This window comes from Diaphorina citri, unplaced genomic scaffold (genome assembly GCF_000475195.1).
Source record: "Diaphorina citri unplaced genomic scaffold, Diaci psyllid genome assembly version 1.1 scaffold1463, whole genome shotgun sequence".
Lineage (NCBI taxonomy): Eukaryota > Metazoa > Arthropoda > Insecta > Hemiptera > Psyllidae > Diaphorina > Diaphorina citri.
The window spans coordinates 40,199-55,090 of NW_007378889.1; the positions used below are offsets into that span (position 1 = coordinate 40,199).

General features: G+C 37.8%; 1 protein-coding gene across 1 annotated transcript; it reads right to left on the minus strand.

The window, feature by feature from the left end:
• Window positions 1–12,604: 12,604 nt before the first annotated feature.
• On the minus strand, window positions 12,605–14,178 carry LOC103516012 (AP-2 complex subunit mu-like). Its single transcript, XM_026828530.1, has 3 exons — window positions 14,173–14,178; window positions 13,339–13,624; window positions 12,605–12,900 (listed from the first exon to the last, which is right to left on the minus strand). Exons 1-3 carry the CDS (start codon window positions 14,176–14,178, stop codon window positions 12,605–12,607), a joined length of 588 nt encoding a protein of 195 aa, XP_026684331.1.
• Window positions 14,179–14,892: the final 714 nt, after the last annotated feature.

The window sequence follows — 14,892 nt, forward strand, 5'->3', positions numbered from 1 at the left end:
CCTTGAAGAAATTGAGCCTAGTATTTTTTCTGGGTAATTATGCAGAAGTCACATCCGTGGAAAAGAAAAGCTCCTTTTTGTATTTAACCTAACCCTATAATAACACTAATCACTGCCCAACCCCCACAGTATAACCAAGGTCTTATAGGTCTGTATGTTTTGACATAGGTATTGGACTCCCCATGATGCAGTAGGTATGTACAATAGCAGATGCATAAAAAATGTTCAGGTAATAGAGATAGGGTAAAATCTATTTAGGATAAAATCCACCCAACGTGAATGAAGGAGCTGCACTATGTTGGGATATCAGTCTATTTCAGATGGGCAAGAAGGAGACTCATATGTAACCTAATAACTTCTCTCTCCTTAGTACTTAGTAGGCATCCCCAATGGAGAACCAACCATCAAAAATAGCCTAGTCTCCCAAGGTGAATGAAGGAGCTGCACTATGTTGGGATTGGGATACCAGTCTGTTTCAGATGGGCAAAAAGGAAACTCATATGTAACCTAATAACTTCTCTCTCCTTAGTACTTAGTAGGCATCCCCAATGGAGAACCAACCATCAAAAATAGCCTAGTCTCAACCCAAGAGCAAATAAACCAACCTTGCTAATGAATAGAAGTGTCTGCGATGGAGCTTAGACCATAGCTCCAATCCTTGAAGAAATTGAGCCTAGTATTTTTTTCTGGGTAATTATGCAGAAGTCACATGCGTGGAAAAGAAAAGCTCCTTTTTGTATTCAACCTAACCCTATAATAACACTAATCACTGGTCTAATTGTGAAAACTCCTTCTTGCTTTTAACCTAACCCTATAATAACACTGGTCACTGCTTCCACGGACATGACTTCTGCACAAGTACCTTATTCTGCACTGGTCAATGGTCTTGTGTAGATTTTTAATTGCATTCTATCCTCAAAATTTTCAAGTGTACCTATGTAAAATAGCAGGAGGTCCATAGCTCCAATCCTTGAAGAAATTGAGCCTAGTATTTTTTCTGGGTAATTATGCAGAAGTCACATGTGTGGAAAAGAAAAGCTCCTTTTTGTATTTAACCTAACCCTATAATAACACTAATCACTGCTCTAATTGTGAAAACTCCTTCTTGCATTTAACCTAACCCTATAATAACACTGGTCACTGCTTGTTTGTGCCAGTTCCTTTGGTAGCAATATTCATGGACATGACTTCTGCACAAGTACCAAAATAATAAGAATAAAAAACAATAACTGAAATAAACAATGTAATGATTAATGTATCTCACTCATGAATCAAAAAGATCACATTTGGTTGATCAGTCTGGGATTAACAGTGAGACATGCTGTTGCCTTGCAAGATTGAAGATAGAATGGATGATAAATGCCATCTACTTCTGCCCAGTATGCAAAGGCATATGTACAAACTGGTTACACAAAATCACATTCCATTTTTTTCTTCTTCTTTTCTTTAGAATAGAACAGTTTAGAATCAAATTTTTGACATCAAGAAAATGTACTGATGTAGAAAGTTAGCAAAGCAAACAATGGAAATAATTTTGAAGATATAATTTATCTATTCTCCATCACAACTCTGAGCATTAACATTTAAAATTTTCAGTATCTACAGAAAAACTAATAGACTCAAATTAGTTCAGAAAGCAGCTTACCTGATGTGTCTTTGTCTGATGAGAACTCTAGCATGATGGATGGACTTGGCCAACCCAAGCTTGAATACCTGAAAGAACCACATGCATAGGTTAGATCAGGGGTTCTCAACCTTTTAGTAAACACGTACCACTTGAAATTTTCAGAGATTTTGACGTATTGAAAATCGGACCAGTGACTGGACAATCGCGTACCTACTGATACTGACTTATTTTCCCGGCCATTCTCACACAGAGAGCTCAGGCTGAGAGAGGTAAATGTGAGGAGACAAAGTATAGACTATAGCTTATCGCCGAATTGAGGGCAAAACCCCTCTCACTAAAAACCTTTGCAGGCAATCTAGTTAGTTTAGAAGGCAACACGCCTGTCCTATAAGCATCTTCGCGGTTTCTATTCTCGCCCGGAGCGAACTTGTGATTAATCCTTAACAGACAAGGTTCGTTCTCGGAACGACTGGCTTTCTCCTATCCTGTCTTCCTCTCGTCGATTTCGGTACAATACCTCCCTCCGTTGTTACAGTTGCCTCTATGAAGCCTCCTTGTTTGTTTCAAGTAGGTACCTACCCAGTAGGTCTGTAGTATCTAAATTCTCAGGTAGGTAACTATAATCAAATAATAAGGACCTGAGCCAAATGTTCCGAGCTGTCGAGTGTTACTAGGGAAGAAAGAGATAATAAATAAGAGAAAAGAAAAACCATTTGAATTTTGAAAGCATCAACTATAATAATATTGAAATTGGGACATAATTCATGGATAGATTAGAAGATGGGGAGATAATTCATGATAATCATGAGATAGATTAGAAGTAAGACCAACCAAGATGACATATATCTATTACTGCTATTAATGTCCTTAATCCTTAATTAGGTATCGTACGTACATACGTATTAAAAAATGTCAGTTTTCAGACGGAGGCAGTGAAAAAGAAGAGAGGATATCTATTTTCTTGTTAACGCGTTTTTTGAAGACCTAGGTATAAGAGCTTTTTACTACGTATTTTCGTGGAATATATATATTTCTATTAATTCTATTAAAGCTATTTTCGAAATGAGAGTACTTCGTGCGATACTGAGATAGGCTAGATAGAGTCATCTTGGTTGTCCAATAGAAAATTGGTTCACACGATTTTTTGAACCAGAAACTCTTCTTCCCTTCTTTCTTGTTGTCTTCTTCTTCTTCCTCCTCGTCCTCCTCCTATACCCCTTTGTCCTTGTCTCCTCCTTCTTCTTGCCCCTTCTAATTCTTTTTCTATTTCTTCTCTTCTCCTGCTTCTTTTTGTCGTCCTCCTCCTTTTATTTCTTCTTCCTTCTTGTCCCCTTCTTCTCTTCTCTTCTCCATTAACTTCTTGTTCTTGTCTCCTATTTTATCATTTTCGAACCAGGGAGGTTTTATATTTTAATTTTTTACAAATGAGTTAGGTTAGCCCTTTTTGATACGTAACATACTGCTAGAATGAGACTGAAAAATCCCTTTGCTGGAAGATTTTTTACAAGGTCTTCTTGAATGGTTTGGTGAAATCTGACGAAAAAAGTTCACGAAGCAAATTTGTTCAATGGATGTCGGGTTTGATTTTATCATATCCATTTAGAAGCCCCTTTTCTGAGTAAGCTCTACAGTCTTCAGTTAACTAAACCACTAGTCACTAGTTCACAATCCTAAACTAGAGAGGTTTCTTTTGTACCTTCGTATATCAGACAAATAAATGATTTTTTTAACACACAGACAGCACTCGGTTGTGATAAGGGCTAAAATTGTGCATCTAGGAAACATTAGAAAAGCTTCAAAATGCATCAATAACAATCAGGCTGACTTTTATGTCTATGAAACGATAAGGTGTACGTGAAATGACGCTAACTTATTGGCCAGAGAGATTGGGCCCGTTAAATCCGAAAAATTTAGAAATATTGAAGGTCTTATTGTAGAAATATTCATATACTCAAGAGATGATGGGTCTGTTAATAAGATAGCATAAAAAGGAAACCTTGTAGAGCGGATTGAAACACATGTATCCAGGCTTTAGGCATACTTAATTGTCAAGGTTTAAGGCTTTAAGGTTTATCTTGCCCTTGGGAGCTATTTAATTTGAAGAAACCTTTTACCAGCAATCGAAACGATCTCAAATTGATATCAGAGATTCAGAGTATATTCCACGGGATACTATTCGAACACCTTTCTCGGATTTCCATCCGTCTTTACAATGGTTGGCAGGCACCCGGTGTCTAATTACAACCTGCCATACGAGGGCAGGTAACGTATAATCAAAAAGCGCGAAAGACGTAAGGGTGAAGGTTGGACGAAGTTATGGCCAATCGTAGATAAGACCCTCAAACCTCGCTTCTCTCACTCAAACCTCCCTTCTACCTATTGAGGAATAACTACGTAAGTAGGTTCTTACTTAATATTGGGGGGAGTTGTAAACTATAACATTTGAAGAGGGACTCTTGTTAGCTAAATTCTTCACTCTATTCCCCAATTGTTAAAGAATGATAATACCTATATGTACCTACTACATACTTCATTACATAATAAATACCCAATTATGTAGCAAAATTAAAGGAATTTGAAGATTACCTATTCTTCCATTGGTCATTAATTGGGATTTTCTATGACACAGCCATAGCACCTGACATATAAATTTCTTATTTCCCTCTTCTCTTTCCCCCTCTTTCCTCCTTTATCACATTTTAATTAAATAAGGTCTTATCTTATGTCTCAGGGCCCACTGGAAGTTTTTGGAAGGGGGCCGACCGGCCGAATAAGTCCCTATCAGCCCCTAAATAGGTACCTACCCAGGACCCCTTGTGCTGTGGGACTGCAGGAGGGGGATAGTTATCAAGAACTTCTAATTTTCAGCCCTAACCCTTTAATACACCAAGATAGGTGGGAACTGTTTCATATAGAACCCTGTACCAGGGTGCATCAGATGGCTGTCTCCACTGATACAGGTAGCAAAAATTCAACACTTTTCTATCTTTGGCATCCCTTTTATATGTCCATGTCCATTCAGCGATGAATGTCCATGATAAGAAGTACCAAGTCTAGCTTACTATGTTGGAAGGATTGGTAGTATAAACCCTCTTGGACGTGCAGAAACCATATCTGGGCTCCGTCCAAAGTATAATTTTTACCTACACAAAATTTTGAAAATACCAATCTGGACTCCTTCCTAAGGTTATTTACAAATAGTTCTGAAAATAAAATACTATGACACAAATAGTTCTTCCCATGCTGATACCCATGTTCAATGGCAACATGACAAATGAGGTCATGACACGAAGCCCAGAAAAGCTAAAACGCCTAAAATTAAATCCAAAGTTTCAGCCATTGGTCCGTGTGTGTGTGTGTCTGTCTGTCTCTAAACAAAATATCTCAAAAACGGTAAGAGCTAGCGACTTGAAATTTGGTATGTAGCTGTCAAATGTGACAAGGATGCGACACGAAGCTTTTGGTTAAGGTATCTCAAAAACGGTAAGAGCTAGCGACTTGAAATTTGGTATGTAGCTGTCAAATGTGACAAGGATGCGACACGAAGCTTTTGGTTAAGAAGGATTCCGCACATCATAGCCTATCCTATTACACTTTGATAATTAGGTCTTTAAGCAATACTTATGTACCTTCAAGCCAAAAACGCAGCCAACGCCAAATTTCTTAAGCAAGCTGCGCAGACCACGGGATCAGCCATAGTCAAAGTACCCACAGTAGGAACCAACGCCTTGGCTGTCCCAAGCAGGACTGGACCAATCCGTCAAAGTGATCCATGGAACAGGGGATGTAGCCAAATCTCTTATCGAACTCGGAGGCGGCGCGGGAACCAAAGCATTGGGCGCTGGGAAATATGTTCTAGACACAACCGGCAATGTTGTCAACGCCCCAGGGGATTATATTTATCCGGCAGTGGGTTATTTGAATCCGATGCCATACTGGTCTAAACTGCGGTCATATTTCGGATCACCAGCTTGAGACTATTGTCTATTGTGTGCCGATCTGATTTTAGAGTTTGCGTTCGAAAGCGGATTTCATCAAAATTCCCTGTTTTTGAATGAAGGATTCCGCACATCATAGCCTATCCTATTACACTTTGATAATTAGGTCTTTAAGCAATACTTATGTACCTTCAAGCCAAAAACAAAGGAGTTGATAGCAATGATCTCTTTTATTTACTTAGTACCTACCGAAACTAAGTACTTCAATAGAAAGAAATACATTCGTATGCTATTTTTTTTTACTCCACACAATAGTTCGTTCTTCTTCATGACAAATTTGATAGATACGTCCTACCTTTTGTTCCAAAATAGGTAATTAGCGGCAGAAGCATGTAACATTAATTACCTACTAGATTGAATCAGATAGAGAAAAAGGAGTGTTTTTTTCGAGAGATTTCACAAGGTGTGACAAGGTATTTCAATATTCAATATTTTGTCAAACTCAACAAATTTTCCATTGCGTGTATCAGTAACATACATCACAAGAAAGAGACAATCGAGAGATTTCACAAGGTATTTCAATATTCAATATTTTGTCAAACTCAACAAATTTTCCATTGCGTGTGTCAGTAACATACATCACAAGAAAGAGACAATAGCTACTAAGTACTAACCCTTAACTACATGCCGTCCTATAGTCACAGAGTTAAATCAACACACAGCTGTCTCATCGCTACGAAATAAAAATGGATGAGAGAACAAATTGTCATCATCGATGGTTAACTGGAGCGTTCTTGTGACGTTATGACTCAAAAGACAAAAGACCTACAAATACCATCTATACTCTATACCTTCAATAGCTGAGGCTTCAAGTACTAACGAACACAAAATATTATTTATGAGTTCATCGCTAATTAGCTTAGGTCTCCAATAATGTGACCTCAACACGACATGGGTTGTTTACGTTAAAGCTGTCGAAATAGCTGAGGCTACACTTGTGATTTGTAACTCAGTGAGCACACTACCATGCGAAAAGTTGCACTCCTAGTCGGTCTGGCTTTCATTGCCAGCGTATCATCAAGCTCTGTAAGTTTTCAAGTACAACAAAATAAATACTTATAAATGTAGGTAGAAATAAAGTCTAAAATACCTTAAGTATTATATGGTATGCGACATTCACAAATTTTGGAGGCTTTGAAATAAAATAAAATCTACCTAGTACCTCAGTAATACTTTGACGAATCTTCCTTTATTGGAGTTTTCTTCTACATATTGGAAATTTACTGAAATAAAATAAAATCTACCTAGTACCTCAGTAATACTTTGACGAATCTTCCTTTATTGGAGTTTTCTTCTACATATTGGAAATTTATTCATTGGTAAATATACAGATAGTAGGGATCCTACTTTGTAGCTGGACATCTGTTCATCAACAGATCAATACTGCATAACAAAATGTTTGTTAAACATGACTTGATTAGTGAAGTGAGTGTTTCCTGGGTATTTATCAGATTACTGACTGAATGGTGGTTAAATTAATCACAATCTTATGGAAAACACCCCCAAGAAAAGACCAAAGTTAACAAACTTTAGACATTTTGAGTGATAAGAAAAGTGAGGTTAGGATTTCTTTTGGAACTTTGGTGGAAGAAACTGGAGAGCAGAACGGAATGCTAGGGGTGGTGTTAGGGATTGATATAGGTTGGAAGTGTTCTCTCACCTGCCCAATATGTCCAAATCAAGAGTGAGAAGTCTTCACCTAGCCAAGTCCAGTGGCTTTTCCTTGGAAAATGCTGCAAGTTTTCCTGTACTTAGAACAACGTACGATCAATATCACGCAAAAACAACAAAACGGAATGCTAGGGGTGGTGTTTGGGATTGATTTAGGTTGAAAGTGTTCTCTCACCTGCCCAATATGTCCAAATCAAGAGTGAGAAGTCTTCTCCTAGCCAAGTCCAGTGGCTTTTCCTTGGAAAATGCTGCAAGTTTTCCTGTACTTAGAACAACGTACGATCAATATCACGCAAAAACATGAGTGATAAGAAAAGTGAGGTTAGGATTTCTTTTGGAACTTTGGTGGAAGAAACTGAAGCAAAACGGAATGCTAGGGGTGGTGTTAGGGATTGATTTAGGTTGGAAGTGTTCTCTCACCTGCCCAATATGTCCAAATCAAGAGTGAGAAGTCTTCTCCTGGCCAAATCCAGTGGTTCTTCCTTGGAAAATGCTGCAAGTTTTCCTGTACTTAGAACAACGTACGATCAATATCACGCAAAAACATCAGCCAAGGTATCACACTGAAAACGAGATGGGTTTTAAAACCGAAACGAAAAATGATTCTAAAGTAAAACAAATTGAACTAAGTTAAATAAATATTAGCAGTAAACAAACAAAAGATAACTAATTTGATAAGAAATCAAACAAAAATTTAAACTACTTATCACAGCAACAGAAAAACAGCCTGTTTTTTATCTGGGAAAAATTGATAAAAACAAGACTCTGACGCGCGCATGTGTCGTTCAATATTTTCGATTTCGCGAGAGAAAAGTGGAATGGAAACGGAAAACTCTAAAAGTAGGTGCCTTTTTTCGGTAGGCACCTACTTTTAGTGACCGAATTTTTGGATTGTTCCAGGACTTCCAGGAATAAGAGCGGAAGAAAAACTGATGAGTGGAGCTAGGCCGGAGCTTTTATTACTACTTACTTCGGATAATCTCGAGATAGAGTAGGTTCATCATAGGTAAGGTCGGTATACTAGCAAACTCGTAGGTATTTCCGCCGGGGCGCGGGGATACCACCTTGACTGCACCAGTTCGCAGTTTTCAACGGATCACAGAAGTATCGTTGTGCGTGATTGAAAATCGGACCAGTGACTGGACAATCGCGTACCTACTGCTGACTTATTTTCCCGGCCATTCTCACACAGAGAGCTCAGGCTGAGAGAGGTAAATGTGAGGAGACAAAGTAGCTTATCGCCAAATTGAGCGCAAAACCCCCTCACTAAAATCCTTTGCAGGCAATCTAGTTAGTTTAGATGTTTAGAAGGCAACACGCCTGTCCTATAAGCACCTTCGCGGTTTCTATTCTCGCCCGGAGCGAACTTGTGATTAATCCTTAACAGACAAGGTTCGTTCTCGGAACAGCTTGCTTTCTCCTATCTTGTCCTCCTCTTTCGGTACAATACCTCCCTCCGTTGTTACAGTTACCTCTATGAAACCTCCTTTTTTGTTTCAAGTAGGTATCTATCCAGTAGGTCTGTAGTATCTAAATGCTCAGGTAGGTAGTAACTAATCAAATAATAAGGACCTGAGCCAAATGTTCCGAGCTGTCGAGTGTTACTAGGGGAGAAGAGAGATATAAATAAGGGAAAACAAAAAAACCATTTGAATTTTGAAAGACGAATGGGTTAAATGAGAACTGAAGAAAAAAATACCAACTTCCGAAGGAGCCTGTGTGTGATATCTGGGGACGTGAGGAAGTGAATGGGTTAAATGAGAACTGAATCATAGAAAAAACGGGAGAAAAACTATTTTGTTGGGGACGTGAGGAAGTGAATGGGTTAAATGAGAACTGAATCATAGAAAAAACGGGAGAAAAACTATTTTGTCCAAATAAAAAAGGTTTTTGTGCTTTCTGTCGAACTTACGATGGTAAATTTTCAAGTTGCCATTGGGATTCGAGTCTGAGCCAAATAATTATCAACGTTCTACCTCTGATCTACGAGGTCGTGTGACTTTGAAGAAGACAGGCCAAAGACAGATAGCTGAAGGCCATTAACGTGAGCTGATGAAATAAACACTTTCTTTATTTTGTCCTCCGCAATTGGGTCAGGCTGATCTCACACTGCACGCGTACCGCGTAGACACACGACTAAGTTGTGACAAAGTGCAGTGTGAGACCAGCCTAACTTTCAAATTCAACCAAGCCATAACTTACCTAAGAAATAATACCTACTGTAAGTACTTTTACCATCATTATTGGGCTGATTACTGCAAAACATTTCAGTCCACTTTCTATTTCTCCAAAACCTCTCTACCTTTTCCTTTTAATACCAATGATAGGTACTTACCTTACCAATACCTTCACTCGGGTACAAAGCGATACGATTTAGGTAGGTACATCCCATTATTTTCTCATTATTCAAATGAATGGACAAGTTTGATCACTGCAAGGAAAGGGGGTGGCAATAGATAAGGTTCTTACCTCGATATCAAAATGAGAAATCACAACCGAGCCGGGTTGCAGTCAAATTTCACTCACAGAAAACACTGCATATTTCTAACACATTTTCTTCGCCAAATAGGTGATCCACGAAGAAATGGGCGATAATTTGTTAAAAAAGTGTTGGATTTAAAAAGCAAACATTTCAACTCGAATTTTCAAAAGTCTTCAAATTGCTGATTGCTGATGCTGCTCAGTGCTCACTCAAATCTCAAAAGCTACATCAGCTGATTGTACAGTGTTGCCTAGTTGCACATATGCAGGTTTGCCAACAGTACAATATGGCGGGAAGATTTAAAAACAAGGGTGGAAGAGGAAGGAGCAGGGCTACAGGCATAATGTCATCCCGGGTGAGACTGAGGGCCGTTTACACGGTCCAAAAACAAGGAGCAAGGAGGCTAGCAAGTGATGGACTATGGGCAAAAAAAGCAAAAAGTGAAGCTGAAATTTTATTTTAATGGGCTAATGTTGCGATTTTTTTTTCGACTACGAAATATTCCGATTCATTTTTACTCCTATTTAGCTAAGCTCTAGATTGCGGGTTTGATTCCCGGCCGGGGCGGACTTTGTTTTAATCAGATAAGGTTCATTCTCGGAACGGCTGGCTCTCTATTTGATTTCGGGACGATAATACCTCCGTTTTTATAGCTCCCTCTAACGAACCTCTTCAAAAAGAGTCTATTGGATTACGTTCCATTTGTTATTATTGTGTAAATTAAAAGATTACATCCTGGGTACCAATTAGTATTAGTATTAGTATTAATAGTGCTTTATTTATTCATATTTTTAACAGTAGGTACAATATTACAATAGTAATAAATACAATGGCAGAATCTTCGTTTGTATTTTGACTGAAATCCTCACACTCTAACGCAAAGCTTACCTCAGAAGGTAATTGATTTCGCTCACCTTTGATAAAACAGACGTGTTTTGGATCACCATTGGTTTTCAGATCAGAATATACAGTGTTGCCAATCGGAGAACTTGACATGGAATCTGAACTTGAGTCAGCACAAAGAAGCTCGTCATATTCTAGGTCAAATCTCGAGGCTTCAGACGGGTTCGTGTATAATTCAGACTTAGTATCGGGCTTTGAATCAGCAGGGAATGTACTCGGTTGAGTTGAGAGAGCTGCTTTATGTGTTGATTCAGCATTAGAACCAAGTACTAATTTAGTGGAAGAGGAACTTGAATCAGCAGTATTCAATTGAGCAGGGATGGTAGGGTTGGTACTAGTAGTTGATTCATATGGATCGGCAGCCGTAGTTGAGTCAACACTAGTTGATTCAGCATGAGCCAAGTGTCACGAGCTCCCATGCTTTCAAGTGTTACTAGGGGAGAAAAGAGATATATATAAATAAGAGAAAACAAAAAACATTTGAATTTTCAAAGCATCAACTATAATAATATTGAAATTGGGACATAATTCATGGATAGATTAGAAGATGGGGAGATAATTCATGATAATCACGAGAGAGATTAGAAGTAAGAACAACCAAGATGACATCTATTACTGCTATTAATGTCCTTAATTAGGTATCGTACCTACATACGTATTAAAAAATGTCAGTTTTCAGACGGAGGCAGTGAAAAAGAAGAGAGGACATCTATTTTCTTGTTAACGCATTTTTTTAAAGACCTAGGTATAAGAGCTTTTTACTACGTACATATTTTCGTGGACTATAAATATTTCTATTAAAGCTATTTTCGAAATGAGAGTACTTCGTGCGATACTGAGATAGGCTAGATAGAGTCCTCTTAGTTGTCCAATAGAAAATTGGTTCACACGATTTTTTGAACCAGAAATTTTAGAAATTAGACTTTAAAACTGTTTAAAATATATATTTTTTTTTTTCCTTCTGAATGAATATTAATACTTAAAATCCAGTAAAATAATGCAATCAAACCGTGTGAACAAAGATTTAGGAGAAAATCAATACATAATTATGTAGGGGTAAAACAATATGAACAATATAGCTATGAAATACTTCTTATATCTACAATATAGTACGTATGTAGATAATCTAACTAAAGTATGCATGGAATTGGATAGAAATTTGATAAATATAATGTTCTCATCTGAAAAAGGGAAGTCCCAGCAAACTCACCACTTTTTGTAAGTGCAACTGAAGTGGAAAAAAGTGTAACTAACTAAGCTTATCGCGACGTAATGACTGTTCTTAGTAAAGCATAGTCCATCTTAGTTAATCTTTGATCTAATTATATAGTTTTTGAATTAAGCAATTTTATTGTACAATATTTACCAAACAAGAAAGATAAAACCTCATTTGAAGAATCTTCAGTAGCAACTGAAGCAACACAGTAAACACTAAGCATCATAGTGTAGACGTAGACAAAAGTAGTAAGTTTGATGGGGACCACCATTTAAATAAAAATTGGAATACATAAACATATGTGGATAAAAATAAAAGGAACCTATCTTATCTATTAAAAGTCAATTGAATGAACTAGATCGGTGGTAAAGGTAGGGCCATTGGCTTTAATAAACGCCCTTGGTCACTGCAAAGGTGCTTACATACCTACTTGGGTTTCTCTTTCTCTCTCTCCCTCTTTGTTCCTTTCTCTTATCACTTTCTGTATCTCTCCCCCTCTCTTGAAATAAACACTTTCTTTATTTTGTCCTCTGCAATTGGGTCAGGCTGGTCTCACACTGCGCATTTAGTAGCGCGTTTCCTGTAGGTTGGCTGCAAAACCAAACCTATGAAAATGATGTAGACCCTCCTAGCCTAGACTCTACATCATTTTCATCAGCTGACGGCAGTGAGACCAGCCTAACTTTCAAATTCAACCAAGCCATGGCTTACCTCATGAGTTCAAACTCGCCATCGGGTGGTATGAAGGAAATGGAATGTTCGGTTTCAAACTTGGACAGCTTCACACACTGATGGAACTGACAATCATCAATGACCACCACTGGTTTTCCCGATCTGCCCACATCATCGCCCCCCGCCACTGTCAGACCAGAACTCTTAGCTGAACTGCCTCCCTTGGCTTCCATTACAATCTTGTCATTGATGCCAAACTTGCACTCGGGCATGCCACTCAAATAGGACTTCATGACAACTTTGCCAGCAACATGGGCAGACAGGGTTTGACCTGAAGAAGAGAGGGATTGGATTTGATGGGCGGAATGTACGAGTATTAGAAAGCACAACTCCTTATACAATTTATGTTCCCAAATTTTAAATTATTCAACTTTAAAAGCAACTTTCGAAATACTAGGTAGCAAGTACACAAGAGCTAAGTAAGGCAGTTATGCCCATATGATGAGTTCCAAGAAAAAAGAAATCCTAGGCTGCTTGAAGGTTTCAGGCTAAATATTCAAACTCAGGGAGAAAATGAATGCTGATGATATTATTTTGGAATTTTCTTTCCATTACTTAAATTGTTCTAAACTGTGGTGAAGCATAGGTGAAAAAGCTAGTTTAAGATATAAATAGATTAAAGTATGTAGAGGAGCATTTGAAAACCACCTGAGTTTTCTTGTAAATGAGTGTGGTAGCACTCCATAAAGCCAAGTTAAAAAATTCTTACCTTGAGGTGACATGAGAAGGTTGACATACTCGAGTACATCAAGGAACAGTTCGTTTCTCCGATACTTGATACCTTCCCGTCTCCATCCGATTTGTCCAGTGACCTGTGATGTGATCTGGGACTGTTCTTCTTTGCTCTGAGATTTGACACCTTGCTGAAGGATAAACGTTTTCAGCACTCCTGTGTCCGAGTTCTGGGGGTAGCCAAAGTCCAATATTTCTGAGGGTGATGGAAAAGAACTTGGGTTAAATGATTTGTAGGTGTTTTCTTTTCTGTCATGTACAATCTTTAGAATATAGGAAAGCTCTTCCCCTCTCACTCTCCATACCCAAATACCTATCTTTTTTTTAAAGAGCAGGTTAACAAATAGGTACTTTTACCTATATTTGCTTTTCATAATTTTTCACACAAAACATCTCTAGGTGCTTGGTATTGGTATCGGTAAAGGTAGGGCCATCGGCTTTAATAAACGCCCTTGGTCACTGCGAGGGTGCTTACATACCTACTTGGGTTTCTCTTTCTCTCTCTCCCTCTTTGTTCCTTTCTCTTATCACTTTCTGTATCTCTCCCCCTCTCTTAATAATAATAAACAATTAATGGCAACAATATGATCCGGGGCAGGGCCTCAAAAACTAATGAAAATAAAATCATATCTGTAGGTACTATAATAACATATTGAAAATCGTATTCGAATTATTAGATGTAATGGAAAATCGAAATGTAATCGCCACGTTATAGTCATCAATCACCTAGCGATGGGACATCAATGTTCCATTTCATATTATAACGTTTATAACTCTTCTTATAGATGACATAATGTTGTTTAATTTTTACAGCCATTTGCTACATTTTCAAAGTGAGTGGTATTGGGTTTATTTTAGTTTAGGTTGCCAATTAACTTTAAAAATGTTTTTCTTTTAAAATTTCTTTAGTTTTTTTCATATTTTCATTTCTTTTTAATTTTTTTGGACTACCCGAATTGGACTAAAGAGAGTTTTTCTTTTTACTAGAAGTTCAAATAAAGTCTAAACAATCCAAGGATGAGATTAATAATAAATAATGTCTTGGAGATAGGTCTCATATAGTTATTGAAGGTCATTTAAATTACTGCTGGTATCCAGGAAGATGGTTCTTGTAACAGGACAATGGATCAAACAGATCCACAAAGCTGCTTTGCACTTCCCAATTTAAAGTCAGATCGATTTTTGTTACCCAAGCAATCAGATACAAGAAGGTTCTTCTCGGGTTTGTAGAGAGTCTACTATCTGAATGATTTTTTGTTTCTCACACCCATATTTATGAACAAAGTACTGACTCATGTAGCACTGAAGCAATCTGAAGCATCAACTCCAAACATCTGATGGGCCAAAATTTCAGTCTGACTTGAGAATATTTGTTTATAAATACGAGAATTTTTGTCATGCCATGTCAACCCATTAGACACAAGTAATTAAGATCGATTTTTGATTATCAACCAATCAGATATAGTTCAGTGGGCTAACCTCAGAAAGGACAAAGTCAGTTTGTAGATTGTAAAGTGCAAAGCAGCTATGT

What these genes read in the sequence shown, in the direction of transcription:
- LOC103516012 (XM_026828530.1), bottom strand. An exon ending in CCTTCTCATGTCACCTCAAG is followed by an intron (nt 12,901 to 13,338) that starts GTAAGAATTTTT and finishes TCTCTTCTTCAG; the next exon opens with GTCAAACCCTGTCTGCCCAT.